Below are 17,197 nucleotides of genomic sequence, written 5' to 3'. Positions count from 1 at the left end.
CCGCCAGCTCCGGGCGGGCCCGCAGAGGCGGGGGCATGGCTCGGATGGCCTCTGGGGCCGGCTGTCCCCCAGGTCGGCGACGTCCCTGCTCTAGACTTCGGTTCCCTTGTCCGAAAAACTGGGGAGAGAGCAGGGATTAAAAGCTGTACTGCGCGTAAGTCTCGCGAGCGCCCGGCTCGGGTTGGCCTGCCTCAGTCTGGGGGGTCCTAACGTGCCTGGAAGGGTCTCAAGAGTCGCGGCGATGGACTCTCTGGCAGCGCCCCAGGACCGCCTGGTGGAGCAGCTGCTGTCACCACGGACCCAGGCCCAGAGGCGGCTCAAGGTGTGTGTGTGTGTGTGTGTGTGTGTGTGTGTGTGTGTGTGCGCGCGCGCGTAGAAAGGGTGGAAGGTGGGTCGGTATGTGCACCCGTGCCGGGCCAGAATCCGCGGGACAGGGGACGGGGCAGGGGCCGCAGGGCCAAAGATCTTTGAGGGGGGGCTCTGGTACCCTGTAGTGGGGAGCGGCTGAGCTCCACTGTCTATAAATAGCCCCTGCTCGCCGCCGCCGCCGCTGCAGCTGCCCCCCCCAGGACTGGACTGGGGCCAGGCGGGCCTCCCACCCTGTGTACTCTGGGGAGGGTTAGTGATGAGGCCTAGGTTTCTCTTGCCTATGGAGGCTTCTGAGTGTGTTTTAAGAGTCTCAGTCCTGGTGCCTTCCGCCCAGAAGGGAGGACATGGCCTGTGCCTGCTGTGGCCTACCACACACAGTTTTGGGTCCTTGAAAGCCCCTGGCTGAGGCTGGCACAGTGTTGCCTTCTCCTGCCACCCCCTCACCTGTTTTCCCACCTCTAAGCTTTTGTCTACAAGCCCTCATCCCGTTTTTGCCAGTGAAATGCCATACTCTTGGGGGTTACCGTCTGCTGCTCCCCCCTCCAGAGCCAGGTAGGGGATAGGGCACTGGGCTGTTGCAGTGGAACCCTAGTATGCCCCTGACCCGCCTCACTGCCGCCCCCAGGATATCGACAAGCAGTACGTGGGCTTCGCCACACTGCCCAACCAGGTACATAGAAAATCGGTGAAGAAGGGCTTTGACTTCACGCTCATGGTGGCTGGTGAGTGGGCCAGGCTGGTGAGTGGGTGGAATGGCCGGGGCCACTGACCAGCCAAGTTCAGTTGAGGGGGGCCCAGACCTAACCCAGCCCCCACACTGTACTCGTGGCTAGGTGAGTCGGGCCTGGGGAAGTCCACGCTGGTCCACAGCCTCTTCCTGACTGACCTGTACAAAGACAGAAAGCTGCTGAGTGCTGAAGGTAAGTGGCCTCTATGTGTCCTGGCACCAGTCCACCAGCTCCTTCCATAGGAGCTCCTAAAGGGGACCCTTCCAAGTTCAGCCCCCTTTCTTCTCATGGTGTGGGCCCCTATTCAGGGTCCAGAAGAAGTGGCCTAGATCACAGGCTGTATACCCAGGGGCAAGGTACTGGGATGGGTGAGGACAAGGATCCTGGCTTTGGGGCTTGGACAGGCCTTCAAAACAAATGCCTTCCTCTTGTTCCCTGTAGAACGCATCAACCAGACAGTAGAGATCCTGAAGCACACAGTAGACATTGAAGAGAAGGGAGTCAAGTTGAAGCTCACCATTGTGGATACACCAGGCTTTGGGGATGCTGTCAACAATTCTGAATGGTGAGGAAAGGCTAGCTGGGAAATGGGTCCCTGCCCCAGCCAGCTCCGGCCTCCCTGGCCAGCGGGCAGCCTCACAACCGGCCGCACGCTCTACCCCCCCGCCCCGCAGCTGGAAGCCTATCAGTGATTACGTGGACCAGCAGTTCGAACAGTATTTCCGGGACGAGAGCGGCCTCAACCGCAAGAACATCCAGGACAACCGGGTGCACTGCTGCCTGTACTTCATCTCCCCGTTTGGGCATGGGTATGTGGCTGTTCACCCCCTTGCTGAGTGGCCTTGTGGTTGTGCCTGTGCCTGTGCCACCACCTCCCCTGACCGTGCTCTCCCCATCCCTGCAGACTGCGGCCAGTGGATGTGGGTTTCATGAAGGCTCTGCACGAGAAGGTGAACATTGTGCCACTCATTGCCAAAGCTGACTGCCTGGTGCCCAGCGAGACCCGGAAGCTGAAGGAACGGGTGAGCCTGCTGTGGCACAGGGTACCAGGGGTGTCGAGCCAGCCCCAAATCTGACAGCCCTTGTTCTACCCCTGCAGATCCGGGAGGAGATCGACAAGTTCGGGATCCATGTGTACCAGTTCCCAGAATGTGACTCGGATGAGGATGAGGACTTTAAGCAGCAGGATCGGGAACTAAAGGTGACCTGAAGCCAGGTGGGGGAGGGTGGGAGTGGCCAGGGACAGAACCAGAGGCCACATGGGACCCATTCACACAGGGCTGAGCACCCAGGTCTGACCTCTTGCGGTCAGAAGTCCTTTGTCCTGACGGTGAGGGACCTGTACCCCATCAGCTAAGGCCGGAGGGTAAAGGTGACCCAAATCCCTGCCTGGCCTGTGTGCGTCACTGGGGCCTCACGTACCTGCTTAGTGCGTCGTGGAGCCGTTGCCTGAGCCACCCTGATGTGTTTTGCATGGGTTATCTGCTAGTCCAGCAGCCGCGGGACTGAGGCATGCCACGGCTTCCACGGTCCTGAGCTACAGAGGTGGTGACTTTGGGCGCCCCGCAGTTAGAGTGGTAACTAGGAGTCCCAAGCCAGGAACAGGCACCACGGGCATGCTCTCAGCTCTTGAGAGAAAGAGGGGAGCAAGTTAGGTGGTTCTTGATAGGGAGAAGGAATCTGAAGGGAGGTGACCTGCTAGGCACAGCCTGACAGGTCTAAGGGTATGAGCTGCACAGGATCCGGCTTCAGTGGGCAGCCGAGAGGCCAGAAGACAGATGATGCCAGGATCTCTGGGCAGCGGGTCTTGGTGATGGAGATTCTGGAAGGGAGGCCCCGTGCTGACCCCCACACCCTCTCCAGCCGCCCTGCCCACACTTACCCGACTGGGCCTTTGCTCCCCGCCCCCTCAGGAGAGTGCTCCCTTTGCTGTTATCGGCAGCAACACGGTGGTGGAAGCCAAAGGGCAGCGAGTCCGGGGGCGACTGTACCCCTGGGGGATCGTAGAGGGTGAGTTGAGGGCTGGGGCACCAGGAACCAGATGGGAAGGCTCCCCCTGGTGGCGCCCACCCACAGCGCATTCCTGCCCCACAGTGGAGAATCAGGCGCACTGCGACTTCGTGAAGCTTCGCAACATGCTGATTCGCACTCACATGCACGACCTCAAGGACGTGACCTGCGACGTGCACTATGAGAACTACCGTGCGCACTGCATCCAGCAGATGACCAGGTGGGTGGCCCGCAGGCCGCTCAGAAGCCCATTCTGCCCTGGGCCTCTTAGCGGGTTGGCATGCCCTCCTCGCCCAGACCTAACTTTATTCCAGTCTCCAAATCGGAGGTACAGTGCCTGGTCTCCCAGAGTCAGATGGGGCCTTTTACTTTATTCCAGTCTCCAAATCGGAGGTACAGTGCCTGGTCTCCCAGAGTCAGACCTGGGGCCTTTGGCCGGCAGAGTCTGTCATCAGGCATGCCCCAGCCGGCCACTCTGAGCCTCTCGTCGTCCCCCGTCTCTCCCCGACAGCAAACTGACCCAGGACAGCCGCATGGAGAGCCCCATCCCCATCCTACCACTGCCCACCCCAGACGCTGAGACTGAGAAGCTCATCAGGATGAAGGACGAGGAGGTCGGTGGGCCGCTGGTGGGGGTGGAGTCAGGGCTGGGTTGACGGGGCGTGGCCAGGGCTGGGTGTGGCCTCTAGGGGACGGGTGGGGCCAGGCCTCTCCAGCCGCCCTTCTCACGCCAACCACCCTTGTCCCCATCCCCAGCTACGGAGAATGCAAGAGATGTTGCAGAAGATGAAGCAGCAAATGCAGGACCAGTGACTGCTGCTTCAGCCCCAGTCGCCAGGGAGAGACCACCCACTGGCCTCTCCCACCCCTGGACCCCAAACTGGCCTGGACTCCACCCTGGATTCACTTGGATCTCAGAGGGGCCTGGACCCAACCCTAAACCCAGAGTGGCCCTGACGGGACTCTTCCCAACCCAGAGACGTGGAGCCACGACCCCTTACCACCCTAATTTATTCTCAGCATCAGCCTCTCCAGGTCATTCGTATCTGTTCCCTAGGGGCCTAGACAACAGCTCCTCCCCAGAATACCAGCCCCCTCTGGCCTTGGGGGAGTAGGAGCCAAGTCTGACACAACTTCCTAGATTTCCCTTCCCAAGAAGGTCAGAGCACCCCGGCTCCAAGCCCTGCACTGGCAAGGGGGTCAACTAAGGCAGAGGAGGGGAAGGGGCCGGGCCCATTTCCCCAGCCCTGTGCCACAGAGCAAATTTAGGAGCCCTCTTGTGCCTGTTGCTGTGAGTCACCCGGTGTGTGCCGACACCCTACTTGTGCAAGGTGGGCTAGGTCTTCTCTCACCCTAACTGGTCGCCCACACTGGAGGCTAGAGCAGGCAGCTGGGAAGGCACCCGACTAGCAGGCTGCCGTTGAGGAGGGTAAGGCCCGCAGCCAAAGCAGGCCAGCCCCGTCCCCACCACCTCCAGCAAACCTGGAGAGACCTAGGGGCAGTGTGGGCAGCAGGCCACCCCTGGCAACCCTCAGGCCCAGGCGGCTGTTCCCTGCCCATGCTTGGGGTGCCCTCTCCAACAGCTGGGGTCTCGGGCCCACAGCCTCCTCCATCTCTCCACCCGCATGATCCCGCCACCCTACACACACCTCCGTTTTGTTCAGTTGTGAATGCCACTTCCTGTCCTGGTGACAGGAGAACAATGTTGGTATATGTCGCTGCCGGTGTCCGAGTGCTTCGTGCGCCCCGGGGAGTGGGTGGGGGCGGAAGCCCAGGCGGCCGGCGGGCCCCTGCGATAGCACCCTATCTGGGGCTGCAGCGCGGGTGCGCCGGCCTGCGAGTTATTTCTGGCCCGGAGGCAGCACTGTGGTCTGGGCCGGCGGGCTTTCGGGGCCTGTGAGGAGCGGGCTGGCTGGCTCTGTGTCCGACGCCTCCCGCTCCAGAACAAGCCGAGCCACCGACCTCTCGCCATGGCCCCCCGTGAGTCTGGGGTCAGGCCTGCTGCTTCCTGGGCAGACGTGGGTTAGGAGGCGTTTTGGTCACCCTGGCATAGTAGAGAAAGGGTTGGACCGGGTTGGGAAATTTCGGCCAGCACACAGGGTTCGAGTGGAGAGGCTACGGGCCTCGGGAGCTGTCCTGGCCCGGAGGGACGCCGCCCGGGTGTCCCTGCAGCCCCCCGCTCACTTCAGCCCTTCTCTTCTAGGGCCGCGCGGGGCGCTGAGCCTACTGCTGCTCCTGCTGGCATCGCCGAGCCGCAAGACTGGAAACAACTTCAACATTCAACAACATAAGACTAGTTAACTAAAAAGATGCCACATCCATAAATGGATGTAGTTATTATATCAATATGGGGCTAAAATGGAACATTCCCCAAGATATATTACAGAAAATACAGTATTTGGGTGAAAAAAAAAGACTAATGAAGAATGCACCCACAACAATGGTAGCTACAAGTAGGGGTACTTGGTTACAAGGGTTCAGGGATGAGAAAGAAAATTATTTTACCATACTGTCCTTTGTGCCCTTTGAATTTTTTCTACCATTGACACGTTCTACAAATTTAAAACCAAATCCAGGGCAAAGTACTGAAATGAGGAAAAAGTATAAAGTGACATCAATCTCAAAGGGGTCATAGTAGGACTATGAAACAAATTGAGCAGGTATCAAGTGAGGGGTATTCAAAGGCTGCTTCCTCCTTTATCTGACTTCATTGTTCAGGTAATGATTTGGGTTAGAAACTAGCCAACTATAGAAGGAATTGTGGCTCAAAAGTTACGTACAACATGATTTTAAAATGTGAATTTGAAGACTGTGTCCGCGCACACCAGTTACCGCTGGCCGCCCCGCTAGTGGACAAGCCCGCTGAGGCAGGAGAGTCCTAAGGGGAGCAGGCTGGCGCTGATCACCCTAGGTCTGCAGATTCTCTGACACCCTACCTGGGGAGCCCTCGCCCGCTTTTGGACCCGCCTTGGCCTCGGCCCAGCCTCACAGACTCTGAGACCCAAAGGCCCAAATCCATAGTAAGGAGCGAGACGACCTACACCCTCTACGCTTGGGGGGTAGAGGCGCCCCGCTACAGCACAACACTTAGGAGCCTCCCTCCCCAACTCCATGCTGAATAAACCCTTCTAAGCTCACCTGTCTGCACCAGCGACCTGGGATCCCACTCGTCAAATCCCAGAAAAGGCCGGGCGGGGGGGCGTGCAAGGGACTTAATTGTACCTTCACATGGAGCCAAACTGTCCCGGAGCAAGCAAAAGTCAGTGGGTGAACTCCCTTGCCCCACAGTCACAGGTCCCTGTGGGTGGTGTGGACAGAGAGGATGTACACAGCAGTGTAGACAGACAGATAGGATGCTCAGAGGTAGTTAGGGGCCACAAGGACAGCCCAGGGTTTGAGGCGACCCCTATCAGTCACCCTGCTGTGTGGACAGCTTTCAGAGCAGTTGTAGTAGACTAAGGTTGGGATGGGTGTATGCTGAGAACACTCGGGAGTCTGTAACCCATCTGAGCGTGGAGGTCCGGAGGGTGGGAGCCATGGAAATCCCCTGGAGGTGAGTGGATGCCAAGGTCTCTGGCCCTTAGTGCTCGGCCTGCTCCGCAGCCCAGGCCCCTCCAGGTATACCAGATCTTCCTGTCCCCGCCCCAAATCCACAGCAGCAGCTCCAGCCCCCTCTGGCAGGACTTAAAAGCCCACACTGGGAACACGACCTTGCCCTCACACTGTCCCCACAGCTGCCGTCTCCCCAGGCTCCTGAGCTGCGACACACTGGCCCTGCCTCCCAGCCAGACCTATGCACATGCTGTTCTTTTTCCTGGCACACGGTGCCCTTCACACCACTGCCCCTTGCTGATCCCCTACTTTTGCAACAAGTCCCCCCTCCCTGCCGCTTCCCTCAGGAAAGCTTCCCCAACTCCCTCCGCTGCAAGGGAGCTTCTCAGGACCCTGTAGTCTTCTGCCCCAGTTCTGCCCCTGGCACTCAGCAATCAGGTCCTCAGACTCTTCCCTGAGTGCCTGGCACAGGTTGCCAACAAGGAGGACAGAGTGTCCCTCTGACACCTTCACTGCTGGAGCCAGCTTAGGGATGCTTAGGACAGGGTCCCTCTCATCCTTGGCGTGGTTCCACCCATCTGGCCCTGTGAACAATGAAGGCTGTTCTCTGAGAACTCCCAACAGGACAGGGTGAGGAGCCTCAGGGCTAGGCACAGGAAAGCCAGGGCCTGCCACTGACCAGATTGGGAGGCTGTCCCTGACATAGCTTTTGTCCTGGTCTTTGTTGGACAAGATGGATGGCCCTCTGATAGGGCTGATGCTATCTCGAGGCTGCTGGTCAGAAGCGAGGCAATCACCACCCCCTCCTTTGTGGGCAGGTGTGGGGCATCCGGCTCATTGTGGGCTGTAGCCAACTGTCCAGTTGTCCATCCGGCTTTATCGCCACATCAGAGACAGTGGCCCTCTTTGTACAAATGAATTGCCCACCGACCCTCCCCAGAGGTAGCTGGCACCTCCCCCTGAACCTCTGGTGGAGGTCAGAGGTAGCAGTCCAGGTACTCAAGCAACTCCTTAAACACCGAACATGATGCAGGGTGGTGGCGGGGAGGGTGGGGCTTGTTCCTTCTGCTTTCCTGTGAAGGAAACCAAGTTCCACAGAGGGAACCCTACTGAGCCCCAGAGCTCTCTCTGTGGCTGCGTGGAGAGCAAAGTTGAGTCAAGTCCCTGGGGTCCCCACATTCCTGCTGGCTGAAGCCCTTGGGGAAAATGCAGAAACTAGGAAGGGTGGGCCCAGGCTTCTAGGTGGCCCCAAACTGAGAAGGAGGTACCCCCTGGGCTGTGGGATGAGACCCCAGCAGGAGCTATGGAAAGGAACCCAGGCCCACTGCCCTCTGTTCACAAGGCTGGAGGGCTCCAGGGCCAGTGCCTGGTGGAGAGGGAGGGCATGGAGGCCCTGAAGGGCAGGAGCTTTGGAGCCACTGGGACTTTTCTGATGGGGGAACAAGACTAAAACCACAGTGTAGATATAAGGAAGAAGTCTTGTGTACTGACCAGTGGGGCAGCGAACTCCCCATTCCTCTAGGTGTACCGCATGGTGTGGACTGGCTGATGCCAGGGCACTGACCACAGGGCTGGGGACACAGCCTGCCTCGCTCACTGTCCTCCTCCAATGGACGAGGAGCTCCCAGTCGCAACTCCTGACCCTGCACTGACCTTCCCGCATACTGAGCCTGGGGTCACAACTTCCAAAGAGTTAGGGGAAGTGGATGGTCCCAGCTCAGTGCCCCCAAATGGCCTACCAGGGAGGACAGCTGTATATCCTCCTCCTAGCCCCTGCCCCAGCGTGTCTGCCACCTTACAGACAACACACCTGCCCCAAGACCTCCTGCTCACTGACCTGCTGTTGCCCTCTGTGGCCTCAGACTCCTCTCAGACCAGCACAAACTAGGGAGTCTCACACTTCCAGGCCTTAGGGAAGCTCTGCAGTGCAAGAGTCCAAAGGGACCACAGCACACCGCCCGGGCGGCCTCCCTGGACACCTTAGATGGAGGCCCAGACCTCAGCGCACCTGTCTCACCAGCCAGGCCCTGCACCCCTTCCCCAGTCAGCATCCCCGCCCCGCGCCCTCCTTCCTCTTCTGTCCCCCCCCGACACGGGGCCCTGTGCCTAGGTCTGCGTCTACCTCTGGTGTCGGCGCCCAGCTGGACAGCAAGCAACTGACCAGCAAGCGGAAACGCAGCCCCGGAGTAGACACAGCCAGGACATCCCAAGGAAAGCCTCTGTCTACCTCGTCAGTGTGAAGTGGCTGGGGGCTCTGGCCCTCTCCCCGCCTAGCTCAAGGTGCTGTCCTCCCCTCCCGCGGTGCGACCCTGGGGACGCACCAGAGGGCGCTCGCGGCTCGCGTAAAACTCCGGCAAAGGGCCGGGCGCAGGCCGGGATGGGCTCGAGGGGTGCAGGCAGCCAGCGGCCTCTGAGAAACAGACCGGGAGCTAGGGGACGTGCGTGCTGCAGAGGACGGCAGCCAGCGGGGCGGGCAGGGTGCCCCATCGGGAGGTTGCGAGCGGGCGACGCGCGGCCACTGACAGACGGGGAGTGGGCGAGCAGGGCCGCTCCTCTCCCTCCCTCGCGGGCGCAGTGACAGCCCATCAGCCCGAGATAAGGGACCTCTTCCGCCGGGCGCGGGGGCGGGGCTGCCCGGTGCTCCTCCGCCTCGCTGGTGTTCGCTCCGCAAACACTGACTGGATCCTTGCTGTGTGCACCGCGTCGAGGGCGAACGGCAACCGCAAGGGCAGCCCAGGACGTGGCTTCGGCACCTTAGGGACCAGGCTGACCTCGGGTGCCTCGTCGGGCCCGCGCCAGCCCGGGGACGCCTCTGAGCTGGGCTGACCTGCCTGGGGCCCCGTGGAGGAGGCCTGGGAAGGTGTGGGGGGCCCGAGTCTAGGTCACGTGGTGGGGGATCGCACCCGCTGCCCAGACAGAGCAACAACATTGGGGTGGGTGGCGGAGCCCTGGGGGCCCATAGCTCACCGCACCGTCTGCGCCCACCCCCGGCGTTTCCGATGGAGGACAGGCGGCTGGTGATAAATCACCAGGGCCAAGCAGCGGGGAAGAGGGGCTGCGAGGCGGTGTGTGACAGAGACAAGGCCTGAGACAGAGACAGGAGGCGGGAGGGAGATAGAGAGACAGAGGCCAGGGGACGCCCAGGCCCTTACTGGGGTGTCTGACCTCCTCTGCCAAGGTACCCCCTCCACAAAGCCCATCTGGAAACCAGCTGAGAGCCACCCCCACCAGGGCTGACCCCAAGGGGAGGTGGAGGAGGAGGGAGCCGGGTCTTCAGGCTTAACTCCAGCTCCCCTGGGAGGCCCATAAATCAGCAGGGGGCACTCGGGAAGCACTCCCCCAGGCAGGGTGAGGGTCTTCAGGGTCACTGAACCTGGTGACTAGGCCTGGCCTTGGCTGTGCCCCTCCCTCTCCAACAGCCCTCCAGGGGCCCCCAGCCCCCTCTTTTGCACTGGCACAGTCAACTGGCCTCCAGCCATCTACGCCCAGGGCTGTCTGCACTGGATCCACAGCTCCTCGGCCTCTGCTCCCACAGGAACTGCCTTCAAGGGAGCGATGCGTCCTCATGAGTAGAACCCGTCAGAACTGGCCTGTCGCTGGGCCCTCGGGAACTGCGGGTCAGCAGGTCCTTCCCAATGAAGCCCTCACTGGAGATTCACTCTGCTGGTGGCTTAATTAATGGTCAAGTTGGAAGGCCCGCTGAACTGAGTCAGTGCGGTCCTGGGCATGGAAGAGGGTTGTTGTCAAGGCATAAAGGGAGAACCGGAGGGAAGATTGTATGCTGTTGATTTTCCTGAAGACGCTCACTGCACCTGGTTTTCCTGACGAACTTGGCTGTTCTCACGTCAGAGGATCTGGGGTCCTCGCTGTCACCAGGGATGGCTGCCGTCAGGGAGCTCTGGTCTTCTCCTTGAGCATCACTTCCTGGCTCCAGTGCAGATCCTTCAGCCTGGTGGTACAGACCCTTTACTCCGCCAGTGCAGACTTTCTAGCTTCCACTGCTAGCCTTTGGGCCTTCCCAGTACAGATATGAACTTGCGTGAGAAATTGCCCTGGGCTCTAGGCCTCCGGCTGGCTTCATGGAGGACATTGCCTTGGGCTCTGGGCCTTTAGCTGGATTCCTCGGGTCTCTAGCGTGTGGACAGATCTCTTGCACTCCTCTGCATTTGACTTTCTGGGTGAATATTATAAAATAATCCTATAAATTATGTGTCCTGTATTGGAACTATTCCCTTGCAAACCCTGACTACAACAACATTCTGCCAAAGGGAAATGCTATCCATACCTCCTTCTGTCCTGCCTTCCTGTCACCTCCCCCTAGGGTGGTGAGGGCTGGTTGGACAAAAGGTGCTGAGAGATGAGCCAGGTGGGCCCCCCAGGTTTAAGTACCCCCCCCACTTACACAGGGCAGGTGTGACATCAGTACCCAGTGAGAAGGGTTTGAGAGAGCCCCTGGGATGATTCCCAGGACCTGCATTGTACGCTCGATGCCACCAACGCCAGGACCCCTGATCTCAGCAGGGCTGTCCTCAGCAATCCCTGTCTAAGATTTACCCTGCAGGCAACCCCTCAGGACCCACATGGTAGAGTTAAGGCCACTTGTACACAGGGGGTCACGAATGCCTGCTGTGGAATCGCTTGTGCTTGTATCAAGGAGTGGTAAAGCTAGAGAGAAGGGTGTGGGGCATTTTCTTTTCTAGAAAGACCTCAGAGCTCCTGGCACTGCTTGAGAGAGGCACCAAGTATCCCGTGTGCTGGCTTAGACCTAGTCACGTGGAGGATCTCCTTGAGTGTTAAAGCAAACCCTCAAGTCAGGCACTGGTGATATCTCAGGGAAAGGCACAGCAAGGGCATAGGCAGAAGGGTTGAGGACTGGGAATTCAGGCCCCTCAGTCCCAAATCCTTACCCAGTAGAGGCCTCCTGGCCCCTCCCTGCCGCCAGCCCTCCGGGGAGGGAGCTAGCTCTGAGGTCCCTAAGGTTGCCCGTGGCTCTGGCTGTTTAAGTGGTCAGACAAATCAAGGGGCTCTGAGCTTGGCAGGTCCACATGCGGCCCAGGAAGATGGTGCTAGGGCACCCCGAGCAGGAGCCAGCCTCCCCCTCCCAGGTATGGCTCACAATGGGCCCCAGGGTCAGCCCCACAAGGTCACTGCACCCCACGTGGGTAAAGGAACTTTCAGAGGAGCTAGAAGGGGACCCTGACTGCTCTGTCTGATGACCACTGGGACACAGGCTCCCCATGCAGCTGCTTTTCTTCCTTGGGTGGGATGGGTAGAGCCAGTATGCCTACCCAATGAAGGCCACGGTTGGGGACTAGAGGGTCCAATGACGTGAGAACGAGGGTCCCTGGGCAGCAATGGCCTATGGAGTAGCCCAAGGCCTCTGCCCAGTTATACCCCAGGGAAACTTCATCTGGGGTGTCCCGGGCAGAAGGAGGAGCTCCAAGGAGGTGCTTACCAAAGGTAGAACTCTGTCCAAGACTGCATGGAAATCTATAGATATGATTAGAATGGGGGGGGGGCTTTTCTCTGCTTTTTTTTTTTAATTTGAAGATGCTTGTGAAAAATACCAACCAGTCTTTGCAGATGCCAAGGAAGAGGCTGGGGTTGGAGCCCTATCCAGCCCATCTGTATCCTCTGGCCCACTAAGGGTGCTCCTTATGGACTGTGTTGCCTTCTTCTGGGAATGTATCTGACAGGGCAGCCTGGGAAAGAACTAGCATTGCAGGTGAGAGGGGACTGAAGCCCTGGATGTGGCCATCCTGAAACAAGGCAACCCAGGAGACCATCCACGTTCTTTTTGTTGGTGTTGTTTTGTTTTGGTGGTACTGAACATCAAACCTAGGCCCTCGCTCATACTAGGCAAGCAAGCATCCTACCGCAGATCTATACTCCCAGCCTTTTTAAAAAATTTTAAGACAGGGCCTCAGTAAGTTGCCTATGTTGGCCTTGGGTTTATAATCTTCCTACCTCAGCCTCCCAAGTAGCTGGGATGACAGGTGTGCACCACCACATCCAGCTCCCAGCAACATTCCATAGACAGAAGTGGGGACAGACCTGTGAGTGGACGCCCAGGGCCTTTCCTGACACTAAACGCTTACTTCGGAACCCCCTGTTCCGGGATCCCACCGGCGGGGGGGCTTTCATTTTGTGGGTCTCTACAGTTCTTTGGCCTCTCGCTCCTGATCTACAGATCCATTTCCTTATTGTCTCTGGTCTCAGGAGTGCCTGCTGAGCCAATCTGTGCTATACAGGTGCCTGTCCTGTGGTCCTAGTCCGGGGCTCAGTGATCCTCATCTTCCCTTTTGGGGAACATCTTCAGCAGTCTCTGAGACATTGGTCAATCCCTCTGTGGACTGGGGACCTACTGCTGCCAAAATCATCCCAGAGGACCCCACCCCTAAGCCTCTTGTAGCACAACCTAGAGCATGGGACCTATCCCCAGGTCCCCCGGGGAGGACTGTCATTACTGAGACTCACCAGCATGCACTCAGCTGGGGCTCATCACCCTGAGTCCCGGCTATACTTCATGCTGTAGTGGGTCCTCCCCAAATGCTCCCCCAGAGTCCTCCTACTCCTCCCAGAGTCTCTCTCTCTCTCTCTCTGAGTCTTCCCGAGTGCGTTCTGCCATCCTCCCAGCTTTTCTGGCATGGGCTCCCATACTTGGATTGGTTCCCCAGGCAGCAGGATGGAGTTCTCTCGGCACCACCAGAGCTGCAAGCCTTCAACTGCTCCTCGTCCTGGCGGGCAAGATAGGCAGCGGGCATAGATGTCGAGGAAGAGACAGGCTGCATTACAGCCCTGCCTCCTGGGCGGTGGTGTTCGGTGGCTGGTAAGGCTTGCCTGTCAGGCTCCCCCGAGGCCTCAGGAGCAGGGCTGGTCAAGCCTCAAAGCAGGTGAGACCCCAAACAGGGCTGGGGGATCACCCATCCCTTGTTCCTGCATATCCGTGTGTCCTGACACGCCCCCGTCCTCCTCAAACATGGTGGCGTCCATGCTGGACTCTGCCTCAGCCTTGGCGTCCTCATGCAGGGTCCCCAGGTGCTTCTTGGGCTCTTCACAGCTTGTCTGGGGTGGGTGGAGATCCTGCATTGCACACGCATGCACACGCATGCACACACATGCGTTCCAAGGGTCTCCTTCCCTGGGAGAGATCTCACCTCCAGGGTGAGGGGACCAGCAGCTAGCTGCAAAAGCTCTAAGTAGCAAAGCCTCTTGAGTGTCCCCCAGTGTGCTGGGCCACCTTCTGACGTGTGTGTGTGTGCGTGTGTGTGTGTGTGTGTGTGTGTGAGTACCACACTGGGTGTGTATGCCTGGGGGTATCAGAGAGGAACCCCTCCCCTTGTGAGTCTGTCTCCACTCCCCCGAGCCTGCATCTGTGTCCACGTGCCTTCCACGGACTTGCTGCTGCCCCAAGTGCATCCTGCGAGTGTCCACACGCCCGCACCCCCAGGACCACGCGCGCCGTGTCCTCACACCTCCTGTGTTCTCGTGCCCTGCCACCCGCTCCGCCCCTTCCTGCCGCCGTGCCATGTGTACACAGACTCTTGTTTTCTCTGCCTCGCAGGCCAGGGGTGTGCTCGTAAATCGTGTGGTCGATGACACATTTATCCCAAGGGCGGCTGGCGGTGTGAATTTATGGCTGCACCTCCCGGCGGGGCAGGACAGGAGCTGGGACATCGGTAGGCAGGCATCTCTGGGCCACTCCGCTCGCTGCCCTGTCGTGTTGCTGCAGTGGCGAGGGCTGGGGCCAGAGGGGCTCAGGAAGGCTTCGCCTTGCTCAGAAATTACAATTTTAGGGTGTTTGGGGCCTGCAGGAAGCCAGGAGCCAGGCCAGCTGTGCCTGGGCAAGGGCTGAGGGTACGGGGGCTGCACGCTCGCCCAAGGCAGAGCGGCCGAGAGGCGGCCTCGGGTGGACCAGTCCTCCTGACTTGGCCGCTGCGCTCCTGGTCTTCCCACCTGTGAGATGGTGCCAGCAGGGGCGGGGTTTGTGGAGGACTGCTTTCTGAGGTGCGAGCCACTCACTGTGCTGCTAAGCTTGCTGGGAGCACTGTGCATCAGGGGAAGACGGTGAGGAAGTGGGGCTGGAGGGTGCCTGGGTCTGTGCACAGAGAGAAGGAGCCGGGCTGATCCAGTCGGGGCACGACAGCCCCAGCACACCTGCCCTCCTCTGCCTGGTAATGAGGGACCTGAGGCTCAGGAAGGTGCAGAGGCTCAAGGCCATGTAGGGCAGGCGTACAAGAGGCCTGGAGACAGAATCCCCACTCCCACCCCGTGCAAGGTAGGGCTCCTAGGCTCGACCCCTCCCTGGACAACATCCTCTGTTCTCAAAGCCTGGGTGGGGGTGGGGCTACCGAGGGCCCCAGGGTTGGAGGGGAGATGACAGAGCAAGTCAGGTCCCGTTAGGGCCCTAGCTGCGGGGGGTTCTGGCTCCCTCCCCTGTCTGTCTGTCTGTCTGTCTGTCTGTGCGAAGGGTCGGGTCTCCAGGGGACCCTCTGCCGGTCTCAGACTCCCCCTCACCTCTGGTCCCCAGCCCACCCCACACCGCCTGCTGTCAGGATGAGCGATGGCCGTACCCTCCCTGGGCCCACGGCCCCAGGCCCGGTTCCTGCTCATTAGCCACTGACACTGTTTGCTTTTCCCGCCAGGGACTCCCGTCACAGGCCATTTCTCCCGGCAGCCCCACCCCTCAAGGACCTGCCCGGGATCCAGGGTGCTGGGCAGGACCTGCATGTGGCTCCTGGGACATCACCTGCATGCCCTGAGGGAAGGCCAGGGGCACCCCACAGGCTTGCAGGGCCCTGAGCGCACTGCACAGCCAGGCTGCGGGGGGAGCGAGGCCACGGCCACAGAGCCCTGGCTCGCCTGCCTGGCGGTGCCCGTACTACCGTGAGGGGCCGCGGTGGGAGCGGCTCTGACAGCAGGCACCAGGTTCCCGGTGTCCGTCTCCATCTCTCTGTATCGTGGCCTCTCATTCTGGGTCTCTGCCCCCAGCCCCATTCATAAACGACCACTGCGTCACGAGCCCCACCCAGAACCCCACGCCCGCTGCCAAAGACCCCACATACAACCTAGGGGTACGGGGCCCAGAGCCACAGGCATTCCTCCCTCAGCACCCCGCCCACTGTGGCCACAGCTGGGCGGCATCAGGGCCCGCAGGCCAGTGGCAGCCAGTCCTTCACTTAAAAATGTGTTTGTGATTTCGGCGGCGGGCGATAACGGTGACGAATGGCCCGCCTGCCCCGTGGCCCCGGCCCATCTGGTTTGACTTCGGCCTGTCTGTGGGTGCCCTTGGGCCCCTACCCGGTCCTCAGGAGTATTTCCCGGAGTGAGGCTGAGGCTGCTGTGGGCCCTACCAGCTCTCGGCCTCTGCACTTGCCACCCCTCTGTCAAGTTGGTCCCCATGTTCGCAGGCCGCCCTCGGCGGTGCCAGCCCAGGATGCCAGGTCTGAGCACTGGCTGGGGCAGGGTGCTAGGGCGTGGCCCTGCATTCTCCACTGGCAAATGCGGAGTAGCGAGCGCCCACCGTGGCCAGAGGAGCCGAGGCAAAGGTGACCGGTGGACCTGGGTGGGGGGAAGGCAGGGTAGCCGAGCGGGGCCTGGCCTGAGCAGCGGTCCATGTGGTCATCGTCAGGCGGAATTTCTGACAGGGCTCTGGACCCTCCTCTAGCCTCGGCAGCCTGCAGACCATCGATTATCCGGTGGGAGGGTGGCTTCCGGGTCTGGCCCCGTGCTCAGCTGGGGGGTCATGAGGTCAAGCCTGAGTGCACCCCCTCCTCGCCCAACCCCCTTCCCTTCCTCTTGGGGATACCCAAGGTAGACAGAAAGGTCTGGGGTCTACCTCTAGACGCGGGGCGGCCCCATGCCACCCAGACCTCCGTTGCTGACCACAATACCATAGCAAGCACCCTGGCCAGGGTCTGAGACCCTGGATCCTAAGAAGTAGGAGGACTCATGGACAGCCCCTTGGGACATGGTCAGGGGTCTGCTTGAATTGCGTGACCCCAGGGACAGGGGCTCATGCATTCCTCTAAAACGTTCCCGAGCCCTGCCTGCCCAGGTCACAGACAGGAGTCAGACCAGCCTTCAGCAGGCTAAGGGGAAGTGGGGTGCTTGGAGGTCCTCAGACCCATCTCAGGGGTTTGGAGGGGTCCCTGTGAGCAACTGGCAGGGCCTAGAGGCCTGAGGAAGCAAAGCTCCAGGGGATGTGGGAATCACCTCCATAGGTCCCCTCCACTACTCCTGTCCCCCCACCCCCCCACACCGTGGGGACAGCTGGAGGGGGAGGGGAGAGGCAGCTCCTTGTCGGGAGCCCCACCCCCCAAGGCAGGAAAATCCCTCTGCCTCAGTATCACATTGTTGAGAATTAACTTTGTTGAAATAAAAATTGGTCTTGGTATTAACTTGGCCTCTGGGATTTTCTCCGGGATCCCAGAGGCTGCAGAGGAGGTCAGACACCCATTCCCAGAGCCAGCTGCCAGCTCAGGTTTCAAGGGTGCCAATGACCTCCTAATCCTTGGGACACAGTGCCTGGTTGCTCA

At 60.0% G+C, this 17,197-nt stretch overlaps 1 protein-coding gene across 2 annotated transcripts in view; it reads left to right on the top strand.

Annotated features, from left to right (window-relative positions):
• Septin5 (septin 5) overlaps positions 1-4,824 on the top strand; it is an 8,167-nt gene extending 3,343 nt beyond the window's left edge. Inside the window, exons 1-11 of one of the 2 annotated variants that reach the window (XM_010620714.2) lie at positions 8-322; positions 995-1,091; positions 1,203-1,289; positions 1,539-1,662; positions 1,772-1,906; positions 2,002-2,119; positions 2,197-2,298; positions 3,011-3,107; positions 3,192-3,327; positions 3,619-3,721; positions 3,864-4,824. In XM_010620714.2, the coding sequence (XP_010619016.1) occupies positions 242-322; positions 995-1,091; positions 1,203-1,289; positions 1,539-1,662; positions 1,772-1,906; positions 2,002-2,119; positions 2,197-2,298; positions 3,011-3,107; positions 3,192-3,327; positions 3,619-3,721; positions 3,864-3,920 (1,137 nt within the window). In that variant the 5' untranslated portion in view covers positions 8-241 and the 3' untranslated portion in view covers positions 3,921-4,824. Of the gene's footprint in view, positions 1-7; positions 323-994; positions 1,092-1,202; positions 1,290-1,538; positions 1,663-1,771; positions 1,907-2,001; positions 2,120-2,196; positions 2,299-3,010; positions 3,108-3,191; positions 3,328-3,618; positions 3,722-3,863 lie in introns of those variants that run through there. The other variant, XM_010620715.1, reaches the window with a different exon arrangement.
• Positions 4,825-17,197: the final 12,373 nt, after the last annotated feature.

The sequence above is a fragment of the Fukomys damarensis genome, unplaced genomic scaffold, assembly GCF_012274545.1.
Source record: "Fukomys damarensis isolate Sample0158 unplaced genomic scaffold, DMR_v1.0_HiC HiC_scaffold_34, whole genome shotgun sequence".
In the NCBI taxonomy this organism is placed as follows: domain Eukaryota; kingdom Metazoa; phylum Chordata; class Mammalia; order Rodentia; family Bathyergidae; genus Fukomys; species Fukomys damarensis.
The sequence above is the reverse complement of the archived record's forward strand: the minus strand, read 5'-3'. Positions and strand labels throughout refer to the sequence as shown.